At 50.1% G+C, this 14,528-nt stretch overlaps 1 protein-coding gene across 1 annotated transcript in view; it reads right to left on the bottom strand.

Annotated features, from left to right (window-relative positions):
- Positions 1 to 4,827, bottom strand: part of celsr3 (cadherin, EGF LAG seven-pass G-type receptor 3) — a 224,862-nt gene extending 220,035 nt beyond the window's left edge. The window contains 3 exon segments of the mRNA XM_055165651.1: positions 13 to 733; positions 735 to 2,618; positions 2,620 to 4,827. Coding sequence (XP_055021626.1) covers positions 13 to 733; positions 735 to 2,618; positions 2,620 to 4,827 — 4,813 coding nt within the window.
- Between the last annotated feature and the right edge of the window lie 9,701 nt (positions 4,828 to 14,528).

The following is a 14,528-nucleotide window of genomic DNA, read 5'->3' as shown; positions in this document are numbered from 1 at the left end:
CATCCATCTTACCTGTGACTGTGATCATCATCGGAGCCACCAGCGGTCGGTTGTTGTACAGATTCCTGCTCAGTCGGATCTCCCCACTCGTTTGGTTCAGATGCAGCAGATGCAACTCATTCCCAGTGTTGATGGTGAAGAAAAGCCTGTCCGAAACATCAGGATCGTGGGCTGGGACTCTCCCGATCACTCCGGTTGGAAAGCTGTTGGAGCGGTTCGAGACGAAGTTGTTGAAGATGATCTGGAAGTTCTGCAAAGTCGGGTAGTTGTCGTTTTGGTCGACTAGTTTGATGCGAACGGTGGCTCTGCTCACGAGAGGAGCAGAGGTGGCTTGGACGACGATGACGTATTCGTTTTTGGTCTCGTAATCCAAGTCGATGAGGGAGGTGAGCTCGCCAGAGAAAATATCCATTTGAAAGATTTCGGGGATGTTGCCTTCCACAATTTGGTACATGATTTGAGCGTTTGCGCCTTCGTCTGGGTCCGTGGCAGTGATTTGCGCAACGACAGAACCGACCGCGCTGTTTTCTTTCACCAAAACTTCAAAATCGTCGGCGGGAAAGACAGGAGCGTTGTCGTTGACGTCCAGAACAGTTACTTGGATGTGAACAGGGGTGCGTTGAGGAGGGACCCCGCGATCTACGGCGTACGCAGTGAGTTCGTAAAACGGAACGCTTTCTCTGTCCAAGCGTCGCACAGTTCGGACAATACCGGAAGTGGGTTCAATTGTGAAAGTCGCCGTCTCCGTCTTCTCCGTTTTGGAAAGTGTACTGGACTCTCCCGTTTGCATGCGCATCTCGATCTGTTGCGGAAATCTGAAGCACGCTCGTGAACGGCGGCGCGTCCTCTGTAACTGTCCCTTGATATCGTGGACTTAAGAATTGAGGCGCATTGTCATTAACGTCGTTGACATTGACCTCGACGTAAGTAGTGTCAGATTTTTGCGGGATCCCGTTGTCTTTCGCCGTAATAGCAAGCGTGTATGTCATTTGATCTTCATAATCTAGTTCGGCTTGGAGCGTGATGGCACCTGTGGCGGGGTCTATTCGGAATTGAGGTATATTGTCCTCAAGGTAATAGGTGATCCTTGCGTTCTCGCCAACGTCATCGTCCGTGGCGCTGATGACGACAACCGTGCTACCAGGAGGCCGATCTTCATTGACGCTAACGGAGTAATGCGCGCTTTGGAAAACTGGTCTGTGAGTGTTGGCGTCTGTGATGTTGATATGAACTTGGCAAGTATCGTGTAAAGTCCGATCTGAAGCGGTCACCGTCAAAACATAGCGTCTTTCTTGTTTGTAGTCCAAAGGTAAGGCCAAAGACAGCAGACCGGCGCCACCTGCTGTGCTTATTGCGAAACGGTTTCTTGTGTTACCACCCGTGATTTGATACGTAACTGCACTATTTACGTCGCGATCTACTGCCGTCACGGTCACGACGCTCGTCCCGACCACAGCGTCTTCGTTTAACCGTGCGTAGTATTCTTTTTGCAAAAATTCTGGTCTATTGTCGTTAACGTCCATTACTGTAATTGTAACGCTGGCTGTCGCCGATAGAGGTGGCATGCCGTAGTCTCTAGCTTCTACTCCGAAGAAATAATGCTCGACGGATTCGCGATCGAGATTCCTTTTGACAGTCACCCAACCGGTCGCGGCGTTAATAACGAAAGGTGTGTCCGTGCTGGTTCCCGTAAGCCTGTACTCTAGCCTAGCGTTGTCTCCCGAGTCCGTATCTATGGCTTGGATGTGAAGAATTGAACTTCCGATCGGGGAACTTTCCAGCACCGACGCCTGGAACGGAGTCGACACAAATATAGGCGGATTATCGTTAACATCTGTGACTTGCACGCTAACTATCCCGGTATTGTTCGAAAGGGGAGGGCGTCCGTTGTCTTGGGCGCGGACCCTCAAAGTGTATTCCCTTTCCGATTCGTAATCCAGAGGCGCTACGACTTGGATTTCACCTGTAACGCTATCGATGGAAAACTGTCCTCGACTGTTCCCGCTGATGATGTTATAGTGAACAGCGGCGTTGCTATCTTTGTCCCGATCTGTGGCGCTGACTTTGAGGATTTCAGAATGTGGCCGGACGTCTTCTTTTACCGCCACCACGTAACGCTTCTCACTGAACTGAGGAACGTTGTCGTTTTCATCCAAAACAGAAATATAGACCTTGACTGTGGAGGAGAGAGGGCTGGGCTCCTTTCCTTGGTCGCTTGCTTCGACTTCAAGAGTATAATGTTCACTTGTTTCTCTGTCTACTGCGCCTCGAGTTGTAATAAGCCCGGAGCGTGGGTCAATTTCAAAAGCAGCTCTTGCCATCGCTGCAGACTCTCCCACAAAACGATATCGTATGTTAGCGTTTGCAGGGGAGTCCTTATCCGTTGCTCTTAGCTGCAAAATCGGATACCCCTCCTCTACATTCTCCCGTATCGTCTCCCTGTATTCGTTTTGCTCAAAGATCGGAGAGTGGTCATTGCGGTCTGCTACGGTTATCGCTACCATGGTCGTCCCGGAGAGCCTCGGCATCCCAAAATCGGTCGCGGTGATACGAAAGTAGTGCAAATCCATGTGTTCTCGATCTAAAACCTGCGTCGTGGTAATGAAGCCCTGATTCTGAATGGATGGCGAAGTAGTCAGATGACCGGCTGTTCATTAGGGGCGCCATGCTATAGGTAACTTTCCCTGCGTCTCCGGGGTCCGGGTCGGAAGCCGCCATGACCATCACGGAGGTCCCCGATGGCTGATTTTCCGCCACTTGCACTTGGTAGTTATATTGCTGGAAATGTGGGTGTTTATTCGCCGCACGCCGTACCCTGACCCTATGATTAGAAACTCCATCATGTGATTCCACCGTCGACCCTTCCGCGCCGCGCTGTCCCCTTGAACCGTGCCTCCGCTCGCTCTCCCCAGACGCCGCCGCCTCCTCCTCCTCCGCCCTCCCCGCCGCAATAAAGTCACCCCTGTGCCGACCCGCGCCTCCTCTCCCTCGCTCTGTCTTTGTTATTCGTCTTTCCGCTTTTTGCTGGCAGCCCTCCCCCACCTGTAATTTCTCCTCCACCCCGGCAGCAGCCTCAGCACCAGCAGTGGACCCCTCGGTGCACTGTCCCTCCCTCCGCTGTGTAGCTCCCATCTGCTCCCTCTCTGGCTGCCTCACGCTCTCTATAGAATCCAACGGCACCGCTTGCTTCTCCAAATCGGACTGATCATTTACGTCATTGTTGTTGTTAGTATTTGAATTGTGTCGGTTCCACGAAAAGACAACAGGAACAGATTTTTGTCCTAATCTGAAATCTTGACTATTTGGGGAATGGATGTTTTCGTCTGCCAGTTTATCCAATTTTACTTTCCCATTGTTGTTATTATTACTGTTAATATTATACTGGCTAAAAATAAAGATTGGTTGATCAGATTTGACTTTTGTGTCTCCCAATTTTCCATTTTCAACGCTGTGATTACAACGATGACGATTGCGCTGGTTTAATTTTACCGCATTTGGAACTTTAAGATTCACAAATTGATCCAAATTGTATTCATGCTCTTTTGTTGTTCTGTTCGTTCTCACGCCAGAGGAAAATCTCACTGCTAGCGCTGACTTAACACTTCTCTCAAGCTGCGAAGATGCCGGGAAAAGCTCTGAGTCACTGTCTGTTTTTTGCTCCGGAGCCGTCTCTTCCGTGACTGATAAATTGGATCTCGAATCATCACTTTCCCTTTGACTATCCATGGCATTTGCGATGCTGGGAGCTGGCTTCTCTTCTCTAAATTGGATGGGGATGTCCCTCAGTGAAATGTCTCCCCAGGGGATCATAAACTCTGCTAAACATCCACCCTCCCATACTGTCCTCTCCTCCGTGCAACAACTAGCCACCGCTCCTCTGTCCTCACTGCTCTGCTCATTTTCAGCTTCCAAACCATTATCCGGATAATTAGATAAATTCAAATCCCCATAGACGAGTTGTACTCTTCCTTCGGCCCTGTATCTGTCCACAATTCTGGCATCGCAAGCTTTTTTCCAACACCCAGTCTCATCTTTTCTGCTGGCCCCCCTTTCTCCCACTGGGCCCCCTCTTCTGCCTATGCCCCCCTTCAAAAAGCCATCAACACCCCCTGCCATGCTGCAAAAATCGATAGCGTTATGCGTGCCAAAAAGCAAACAATTAAGAGCATTTCCTTCGCTGTCCACATGTCTTGGAACCGGTTTTGTTGGGGGGAAAACTGGATGGGCACAGCTCAGGAGCGGGGTCACGTTTAGACATTTGTAATCCGATTTTGACGCGTGGATTGAGGGTGAGAATCCACGGCTGGAGCAACAAGAGGAAACGTCTGGAAAGAGGCCAAAAGGTGACTTGGTGAATCCTGGGGGGAGCGCTGCGTTTCGGGGAGGCCTGTTCACCTCACGAGCCCTCTGGTGCGCATCACTTCCGGGTGTCGTGCACGGTTCAGGGGCGCGCACCCAGCCCGTAGCGAGGTGTGGCCAGCGGTACGTCCTTTGTACTGTGTCTGGGGAAAGTAAAAGTGGCTGAAAATGTGAAAAAGCTGACCCCGCGCCTCGCTCGGACCCGCGGCTGTGGCTCCACGCCCCGGGGCATGCCTCTCTGCGCGTCCGCTCTGAGGCGCACCTGCTGGGGCGTAGCTTCGCGCATCCCCCCGCAAGTGTCGCTCCCGCTGCTCCCTCGCGCTGCCGGCTCCTTCCACCGGCGTCCTCTCCTCCCCGTCTCCCCACAGTTACATCCTTCCCCGCGAACAATGGCGCGATGAGGACCAGGTGTAGAAGTAGAAATGTTACCGGCAAACGCGGGGTGAAAGTCGGTAGCGGGGAAGCCATTTAGCCCCCCCACCTCCGTCCTCGCCTCGCTTCTCAGTCCGTCTTTAGCTCGTGTCTCGTGTATCTCCCTTTGCAACCGATGCTAGGTGTCCACTCGCGGCACTACTTCCAACTCTTCCAGCTCCAGCGGCACCGCCCGACTCCTTCCCCCAGGCTCCCACGTCTCTGCGTCAGCCTGGAGAGTGCGCATCTACCCGCTGGGCTCCGCGGCGCTAGGAGCAGGGTCAGTGGTGGTCCTATCCAACATGGCTCGCTGGTTAAGCACACGGCGCCGCTCCACCTCGCCTCTCCTGGCTGACTGAAAGCCTCGCACAGCCGCTCCTCTACGTGGTGGTGGTGGTGCTGGAACACACAGCTACTATCAATCCGCGCACATTCACTCCGCGCACGCCCCTCCCCCCGGCTCCGTGCGCCATCCTCCGCCTCGCCGTTAATGGATGCTGGCTCTCGCGTCCGAAAAGGGGGGAAAGCCTCGCACAATCGGAGCGTCATCAGCCGGGTCATCTTCAAGAAAAATCACACCCAGCTTTCAGACTGACAGCTTTAGAGATAGAAAAGTGAATTGAAACAGCTTGGGATCGCATTACGCGCTGATTTAGCCAAAAGGAAGCCTCGCGTAATTGGATTGAATAAGTGAAAAGAAAACGCACATTTTTGTTCATAAAAATGTAATCTAGGCCTACAGAGTGAAAATAATTCGCTGCGTTACCGTGATTATTTTTGTTTTTTATTTTAGGTGAATTGGTTACGGATTGACTGGACCGGCGCACGTGGAGAGGCACCCGAAGTGACGTCACCTTCAAAATGAAAGATGGAAAGATGAGAGACAAGAGGAGGGGGAAAAAAGGTGAGAGTGTGTGTGTGTGAAGAGAGGAAGAAGCAATCACAGGGCCATCAGTGTCATCTCTAGGAAATATCCCCCTGTCTGTACAGGTAAGTACAGGCCTATGACGTCCGATTAAGAGACATAACCTGAAATATATTATCATGTCAGATCTGACATAAGATCCAAACTAGAGCCTGTGTCAGAAGTGTAGCTCTAACCTGGAGATCTAATCTAAACCAGGATTGAACCAGTACTGAACATGAATTAAACCACGTCAAACCAGGAAAAAAAATCAGTAATTCAAAAACCATATATTTTTATAGGCTACATGTTTCACAAGCTTAATTTTTTTAATCAATTTGGTAAGTATGAACGAGCCTGATTCAGCAGACGGTTTCACTTCGTGGAAACCGTCTGACCTCGCAGTGTTAGAATTCGTTCACTCGACGGTTGGCGGGTACTTTTTTTATTTAACCAATCGCTGTTATTTGGTTGTGACGTATGTAATGCACCACTAACGGGGATAACTGGTATATTAAGCTTTTCCCAAATCCCGTAGGAAGAAGGGCAATAACGTCTTTCTCCTTGATAAAATTCACCAAACATTCTCTTTGTTCCGGCTTTAAATCCTTGATTTCGGGAATCGTTGCCAACACAGAATGTCTGGCTCTTTGCTGATTGGCTGGTGCCCGAACTTGTACTTCCGGGATTTTTGCAAACTGTCCAGTGTATTCTGATTCCTGACCTAGTCGCTTGAGAGAAATGAAATTGAGCGGAGGCACTAGGTGGTGCCAGGCTGGCTAAGTATGAACACCCACAAAAAAACTAAACAAAACAAAAAAAAAAGACTCATTTGTGTAAACACCTTCAATGGAACAAGGCACTGGGTTTTTATTTAATCAAATTTGAATTGCTGCAATTAGAAATACCAAATGCAGTTATAGTTTAGGTTAGACATGGGCATTGTCCAGCTCCTGGGTCACATACGGCTCTTTGGTTGACTCTGATCGGCCCCTTTAAGATAATATGGAATTACAAAATAAACATGTTATTACCTCCGGAGGTTATGTTTTTGCTGCTGTTTGTCTGTTTGTTTGTTTGTTTGTTTGTCTGTTAGCAACATAACTCAAAAAGTTATGGACCGATTTTGATGAAATTTTCAGGATTTGTTGGAAATGTGAAAAGGAAAAAGTGATTTCATTTTGGGGGTGATCCGGAAGAAAATCTGGATTCTGGATCACTTTGAAATTTTAGTTAACATTGTGGTAAATGGGGCCAAAAATGTTGTTTCTCAATATCTCCGTTAATTATTGACCAAACCCCATGAAATTTGACTCAGGGATGGACAGTGGGATCCTCTTTCATATTCCAAATTGAAAGATACAAGACAAATATTTATGGAAAACACAATTAATATGAGGGGGACTGTAGTCCTTGGCGGAGGTCTGCGCTCTCTGACTGCTTTTCTAGTTAGGTTCTTTTTTCAGACCAAGAGTTTGTTTTCATACCTGACAGAAAAAAAAACTCTTGGTCTGAAAAAAGAACCTAATAACAGAAAATATCAGAAGACCAAATGAACCTCATTGCATGCATAGACTAAAGCTGCATTGCTTTTTTTTTTTTTAAATAAAATGTAAAGCAGCCTCACTTTTTCATTGCGTAGTCATAACATAAACTCTGACCAGCTCATCAAAACAATGATATTTACGGCTTTTTATTAAGAAATACAATTAATATTATGCAGAATTGAGTTAAGCATTTTGGCCCGGCACTCTCAATATTTTCTGTTTCTCATGTGGTCCCATGGAAAAAATAAATAAAATTACCCATCCTTGGTTTAGATAATATCATGTGATGTGGAGAACACAATATCACATCTCTATGTTTTTTTTTTAGCCTAGTATTTAGTTTAACGATGTTTTCGGACGTGTTTAAACTTGCCCACACAATGAGCTGTCACATTTGGATAAAAAAATGACATTAGACATTTTTTGTGACCCAAACTTGAATACGTAGAGCAGGTTTAGCGTATGTATTAGACCAGGGGTGTCGAACTCATTTTGGTCCGGGGGCCGTATCCAAACGACTTTGATCTCAAAGGGGCCGGATCAGAAAACTCATGTCATATAAACCCCAAAAATAACAATAAGTTCAAATATTTGTGCAGAGAAACACAAATCTATTACAGAAATCTTTTTTAATTGATGAACTCTTTCTTATTATAAGTTTATAATATTATGAACAACCTGAAACTTTAAGAAAAATTCAATTTCAACACAATGTTTTAACATGAACTTGTATGTAAACAGGAATAAGTCAATTTTTCTTGTAAAATCCTGCACTCGGCTCCACTTTTCTCATGTTGGACATTTTGTTGATGAGTGTGTCACGGTCAACAGTCAAAAACGATCGTCCTTTAAGAGCGTTTGGAAAGAGACAAGTCTTCATTTGTGCTGCTCTGGTGGGAGGGGCCACGTACAGAGACGCTGGAGACGCTGCTGTGATAAACACCACAGAAAATTAACAAGATTTTAATAGAAAATATAATTAAAATATTTTAGTAGAAAATCAGTCGAGGGCCACATTAAAAGTCTTGGAGGGCCGGATCTGGCCCCCGGGCCTTATGTTTGACACCTGTGTATTAGACAATCGTATAAACATGACTGGACTGATAAACTCTGGTGCACTTCTCCCAGGCTTTGCAGCTCAAACCCGTGTCACTCACCACAAACAAAAGAGCCGCGACTTGTGCTGCTGAAAATGACCAGCTTCTCATGTTTGTTATTTACGTTTATGTGGCCGTAGATCAAACTCAATCGTAAACGTCCGTCAGTGCTGCGCGTTAAACTGTCACCTCATACGTCTGCGGGTTTCGTCCGGTAAGTGACGTCATTCACTCCTCTGTCCCATGAGTAATCCTCCCCTCCCTCCCTCCTACTGTTTCTCTCGCTCTCCCTCCCCTCTCCTCCTTTCTCATTTTCTTTTCTTCCTCTTGCTCACTTTCTCCTTATCTACGCCCATTCTTATCTTTCCTTGTCTCCCTGCTTTTCCACAGCGCACATAGCAACTTTCTCTCCTCCTTCTCTCTCATTCATCCCTCTCTCTGTCCCTCCTTCCATCCCTCTCTTTCTCTTCCTCTTTCTCTCATCTGCTCTCTCTGCCCTCTCTCTCTCCATCCTTCTCTCTCACATGTGCTCTCCCACAATGCTTTCTCTCTCCTCTCCCTCTCTTTCTCTCTCTCTCTCTGTCCTTTCCCTCCTTTCTGCTTTTTCATCCTTCACCCTCTCACATGCAGACTCTCTTTCTCCTCCTCTCTCCCTCCTTCTCTCCATTCCTCTCTCCACTCCTTCTCCTCTCTCTTCGTCCTTCTCTCCATTCCTCTCTCCACTCCTTCTCCTCTCTCTCCTCCTTCTCTCCATCCAGTCCTCTCTCCCTCATTCTCTCCATTCCTCTCTCCACTCCTTCTCCTCTCTCTCCTCCTTCTCTCATCCAGTCCTCTCTCCCTCCTTCTCTCCATTCCTCTCTCCACTCCTTCTCCTCTCTCTCCTCCTCTCTCCCTCCTTCTCTTCATTCCTCTCTCCACTCCTTCTCCTCTCTCTCCTCCTTCTCTCATCCAGTCCTCTCTCCCTCCTTCTCTCCATTCCTCTCTCCACTCCTTCTCCTCTCTCTCCTCCTTCTCTCCATTCCTCTCTCCACTCCTTCTCCTCTCTCTCCTCCTTCTCTCCATTCCTCTCTCCACTCCTTCTCCTCTCTCTCCTCCTTCTCTCCACTCCTCCTCTCTCCCTCCTTCTCTCCATCCAGTCCTCTCTCCACTCCTCCTCTCTCCCTCCTTCTCTCCATTCCTCTCTCCACTCCTTCTCCTCTCTCCCTCCTTCTCTCCATTCCTCTCTCCACTCCTTCTCCTCTCTCTCCTCCTTCTCTCCATCCAGTCCTCTCTCCCTCCTTCTCTCCATTCCTCTCTCCACTCCTTCTCCTCTCTCTCCTCCTTTTCTCCCTCGCTTCCTCCCTCTCTGTTACATATGCACTCTCAGACTGTCCTCTTCCTCCTCTCTCTCCCTCCTTCTCTCCCTTTCTTCTTCTCTCCACACTTTCTCTTCCTCCCTCTCTCACATGCCACTTTCTCTCCCCTTTTCTCTCATTCATCCCTCTCCCTGTCCCTCCTTCCATCCCTCTCTTTCTCTTCCTCTGTCTCTCCTCTCCTCCTCTGTCCCTCTCTATCCTTCCTTCTCTCTCACTGTGCACATAGCAACCCCCCCTCCTTCTTTTCTCCTCTCCCTCTCTCCCTCCTTTCCTGCTTTTCTGTCCTTCCCCCTCTCCCTCTCACACTCTCCTCCTGTCTCTCCCTCCTTCTCTCCCTCCCTTCCTCTCTCCACCTCTTCTCTCGTCCTTCGACCCCTCTCTTTTTCCCTCCCTCTCACGTGCACTCTCCCACAGTGCACATGCAACTTTCTCTCTCCTTCTCTCTCATTCATCCGTCTCTCTGTCCCTCCTTCCATCCCCCTCTTTCTCTCATCTGCTTTTCCACTTTCAGTCCTTGCTCGCTGTCTCCCTTTCTCTCTACCCTCTCTCTCTCTATCACTTGCGCTCTCCCACAATGCTTCCTCTCTCCTCTCCCTCTCTCCTTTCCCTCCTTTCTGCTTTTTCATCCTTCACCCTCTCCCTCTCCCATGCAGACTCTCTTTCTCCTCCTCTCTCTCCCTCCTTCTCTCCCTCGCTTCCTCCCTCTCTGTCACATATGCACTCTCAGAATGTCGTTTTCCTCCGCTCTTCCTCTCCCTTTCTTCCTCTCTCCGCCCTTTCTCTTCCTCTCTCTCGTCCTTCACCCCTCTCTTTTTCCCTTTCTCTCACTTGCACTCTCCCACACTGCACACGCCACTTTCTCTCCTCCTTCTCTCTCATTCGTCCGTCTGTCTGTCCCTCCTTCCATCCCTCTCTTTCTCTTCCTCTTTCTCTCATCTCCTTTCATTCCTTGCTCGCTGTCTCCCTTTCTCTCTGCCCTCTCTCTCCATCCTTCTCTCTCACATGTGCTCTCCCACAATGCTTCCTCTCTCCTCTCCCTCTCTTTTCTCTCTCTCTCTCCTTTCCCTCCTTTCTGCTTTTTCATCCTTCACCCTCTCCCTCTCACATGCAGACTCTCTTTCTCCTCCTCTCTCCCTCCTTCTCTCCATTCCTCTCTCCACTCCTTCTCCTCTCTCTCCTCCTTCTCTCCAGTCCTCCAGTCCTCTCTCCCTCCTCCTCTCTCTCATTCCTCTCTCTCCACTCCTTCTCCTCTCTCCCTCCTTCTCTCCATTCCTCTCTCCACTCCTTCTCCTCTCTCTCCTCCTTCTCTCCATCCTCCTCCTCTCTCCCTCCTTCCTCTCTCTTCCTCTCCTCCACTCCTTCTCCTCTCTCCTCCTTCTCTCCTCTCTCCTTTCTCTCCATTCCTCTTCTCCACTCCTTCTCCTCTCTCCCTCCTCCCTCCTCTCCCATCCTCTCCATCTCTCCTCCTCCCTCCTCCTCCTTCTCCTCTCTCTCCTCTCCTTCTCTCCTCTCTCCTCTTCTCTCTCCCTCTCTCTCTCCTCTCTCCTTCTCTCTCCATCCTCCTCTTCTCTCCTCTTCTCCTCTCTCTCCTTCTCTCCATCCTCTCTCCTCTCTCCTCTCCCTCTCTCTCCTCCTCTCTTCTCCTCTCATTCCTCTCCTCCTCTCCTCACTCCTCTCCTTCTCTCTCTCTCCCTCCTTCTCTCCATTCCTCTCTCCACTCCTTCTCCTCTCTTCTCCTCCTTCTCTCCACTCCTCCTCTCTCCCTCCTTCTCCTCTCTCCTCCTTTCTCTCCATTCCTCTCTCCACTCCTTCTCCTCTCTCTCCTCCTTTCTCTCCATCCATCCTCTCTCCACTCCTCCTCTCTCCCTCCTTCTCTCCATTCCTTCTCTCCTCTCCTCCTTCCTCCTCTCCTCTCTCCTCCTTTTCTCCCTCGCTTCCTCCCTCTCTGTCCATACCATATGCACTCTCAGACTGTCCTCTTCCTCCTCTCTCTCCCTCCTTCTCTCTCTCGTCCTTCACTCCTCTCTTCCCCCCTCGCTCTCCCACACTGCACATGCCACTTTCTCTCCCCTTTTCTCTCATTCATCCCTCTATCTGTCCCTCCTTCCATCCCTCTTTTTCTCTTCCTCTCTCTCTCCTCTCCTCCTTCACTCTCACTCGCCTTTGTTTGTCTCCCTCTCTCTTTCTGCCCTCTCTCTCCATCCTTTTCTCTCACGTGCACATAGTGACCTCTCCCTCCCTCCTTCCTTCCTACCTTCTCTCTCTCTCTCTCTCTCCTTTCTCACCCACCCTTCCTGCTTTTCTGTCCTTCCCCCTCTCCCTCTCCTCCTCTCTGTCTCCTCTCTCCCTCTCTCCACCCCTTCTCTTCCTCTCTCTCTCGTCCTTCACCCCTCTCTTTTTCCCTTTCTCTCACGTGCACTCTCCCACAGAGAACACGCAACTTTCTCTCTCCTTCTCTCTCATTCAGCCCTCTCTCTGTCCCTCCTTCCATCCCTCTCTTTCTCTTTCTCTTCCTCTATTTCTCTCCTCTCCTCCTCCACCCTCGCTCCCTTCTTTCTCTCTGTTTCTCTCTCTCTCTGTTTCTCTCTCTCCGTCCTTCTAGTTCACATGCACAGTCTCCCTCTCTCTCTCCTTTCCTGCTTTTCCATCCTCCCTTCCTCTCCCTCTCACATGCAGACTCTCCCTCTCCTCCTCTCTCTCCCTCCCTCCCTTCCTCTCTCTCTCATCCTTTCACTCCCTCTCTTCCTCCCTCTCTCTCACGTGCACTCACTCACAGTGCAGACTCTCCCTCTCCTCCTTTCACTCCCTCCTTGTCTCCTTCGTCTCCTCTCTCCTCCTTCTCTCCCTTGCTTCCCCTCCTTCCATCCCTCCTTTCTTCTCTTCTCTCCCTCTTGTCCCCTCCCTCTCTCCTTTCTCTCTCCCACCTTCCTTCCCTTTCCTTCCTTTCCTCCTCACCCCTTCTCTTCAATCTTCTCCTCTCACCCCACCCTCTCTCCCTCTCTCCCTCTCTCCCACTCTTCTCTTCTCTCTCCTCTTCCTCTTCCTCTTCTCCCTCTCGTCCTTCCTCTCTCTCCTCCTCTCTTCCCTCTTCCTCTTCCTTTCCTTCCTCTGACCCCCTCCTTCACTTTCAATCTTCTCTTCTCACCCCCACCTCTCTCCCTCTCTCCTTCCCCCCCTCTCCTCCTCTCTCCATCCTTCTCTTCCTCTCTCTCCTCCTTCCTCCCTCTCTACATGCGCACGTAGCCTCTCTCTCCTCTCTCATCCAACCCTCACCCTTCTTCCTCCTCCTTTCTTCTCTTCTCTCCTCTTGTCCCTCCCTCTTTCCTTTCTCTCTCCATCTTCCTTCCCTTCTTCCTTTTCCTTCCTTCCCTCTCCCCCTTCGCTTTCACTCTTCTCCTCCCACCCCCACCCTCTCTCACTCTCTCCTCCTTCACACTCCTCTCCTCTCCTCTCTCTTCCTCTCTCTCCTCCTTCTCCCTCTCTTTCACTCTTCTCCTCTCACCCCACCCTCTCTCTCTCTATTGCACGCACTCTCTCCCTCCTTCTTCACCCCCCTTCCGTCCCTCTCTCCATCCCTTCTCTTCCTCTCTCTCCTCCTTCCTCCTCTCTCACAAATGCGCACGTAGCCTCTCTCTCCTCTCTCATCCAACCCTCACCCTCTTCCATCCCTCCTTTCTTCTCTTCTCTCCTCTTGTCCCTCCCTCTCTCCTCTCTCTCTCCACCTTCCTTCCCTCTTTTCCTTCCTTCCTTCTCTCACCCTCCTTCACTTTCAATCTTCTCCTCTCACCCCCACCCTCTTTCCCTCTCTCCTCCTTCACTCCCTCTCTCTCTCTCTCCCATCTTCCTTCCCTCTTTTCCTTCCTTCCTTCCTCTGACCCTCCTTCACTTTCATCTTCTCTTCTCCACCCCCATCCTCTCTCCCTCTCTCCTCCTTCACCCCCTTCCTCCTTCTCTCCCATCCCTTCTCTTCCTCTCTCTCCTCCTTCCTTCCTCTCTCACATGCGCACGTAGCCTCTCTCCTCTCTCATCCAACCCTCACCCTTCTTCCATCCCTCCTTTCTTCTCTTCTCTCCCTCTTGTTCCCTCCCTCTCTCCTCTCTCTCTCCCACCTACCTTCCCTCTTTTCCTTCCTTCCTTCCTCTGACCCTCCTTCACTTTCAATCTTCTCCTCTCACCCCCACCCTCTCTCCCTCTCTCCTCCTTCACTCCCCCCTCTCCTCCTCTATCCATCCCTTCTCTTCCTCTCTCTCCTCCTTCCTCCCTCTCTCACATGCGCACGTAGCCTCTCTCTCCTCTCTCATCCAACCCTCACCCTTCTTCCATCCCTCCTTTCTTCTCTTCTCTCCCTCTTGTTCCCTCCCTCTTTCCTTTCTCTCTCCCATCTTCCTTCCCTCTTTTCCTTCCTTCCCTCTTTTCCTTCCTTCCTCTCACCCCCCTTCGCTTTCACTCTTCTCCTCCCACCCCCACCCTCTCTCCCTCTCTCCTCCTTCACACTCCCCCTCTCCTCCTCTATCCATCCCTTCTCTTCCTCTCTCTCCTCCTTCCTCCCTCTCTTTCACTCTTCTCCTCTCACCCCCACCCTCTCTCTCTCTATTGCACGCACTCTCTCCCTCCTTCTTCACCCCCCTTCCGTCCCTCTCTCCATCCCTTCTCTTCCTCTCTCTCCTCCTTCCTCCCTCTCTCACAAATGCGCACGTAGCCTCTCTCTCCTCTCTCATCCAACCCTCACCCTCCTTCCATCCCTCCTTTCTTCTCTTCTCTCCCTCTTGTCCCCTCCCTCTCTCCTTTCTCTCTCCCATCTTCTTTCCCTCTTTTCCTTCCTTCCTTCCTCTCACCCTCCTTCACTTTCAATCTT

This window comes from Boleophthalmus pectinirostris, unplaced genomic scaffold (genome assembly GCF_026225935.1).
Source record: "Boleophthalmus pectinirostris isolate CB_2022bp ecotype Guang Dong unplaced genomic scaffold, ASM2622593v1 HiC_scaffold_8, whole genome shotgun sequence".
NCBI classification, from domain to species: domain Eukaryota; kingdom Metazoa; phylum Chordata; class Actinopteri; order Gobiiformes; family Gobiidae; genus Boleophthalmus; species Boleophthalmus pectinirostris.
This window is presented reverse-complemented; position numbering and strand designations above follow the sequence as displayed.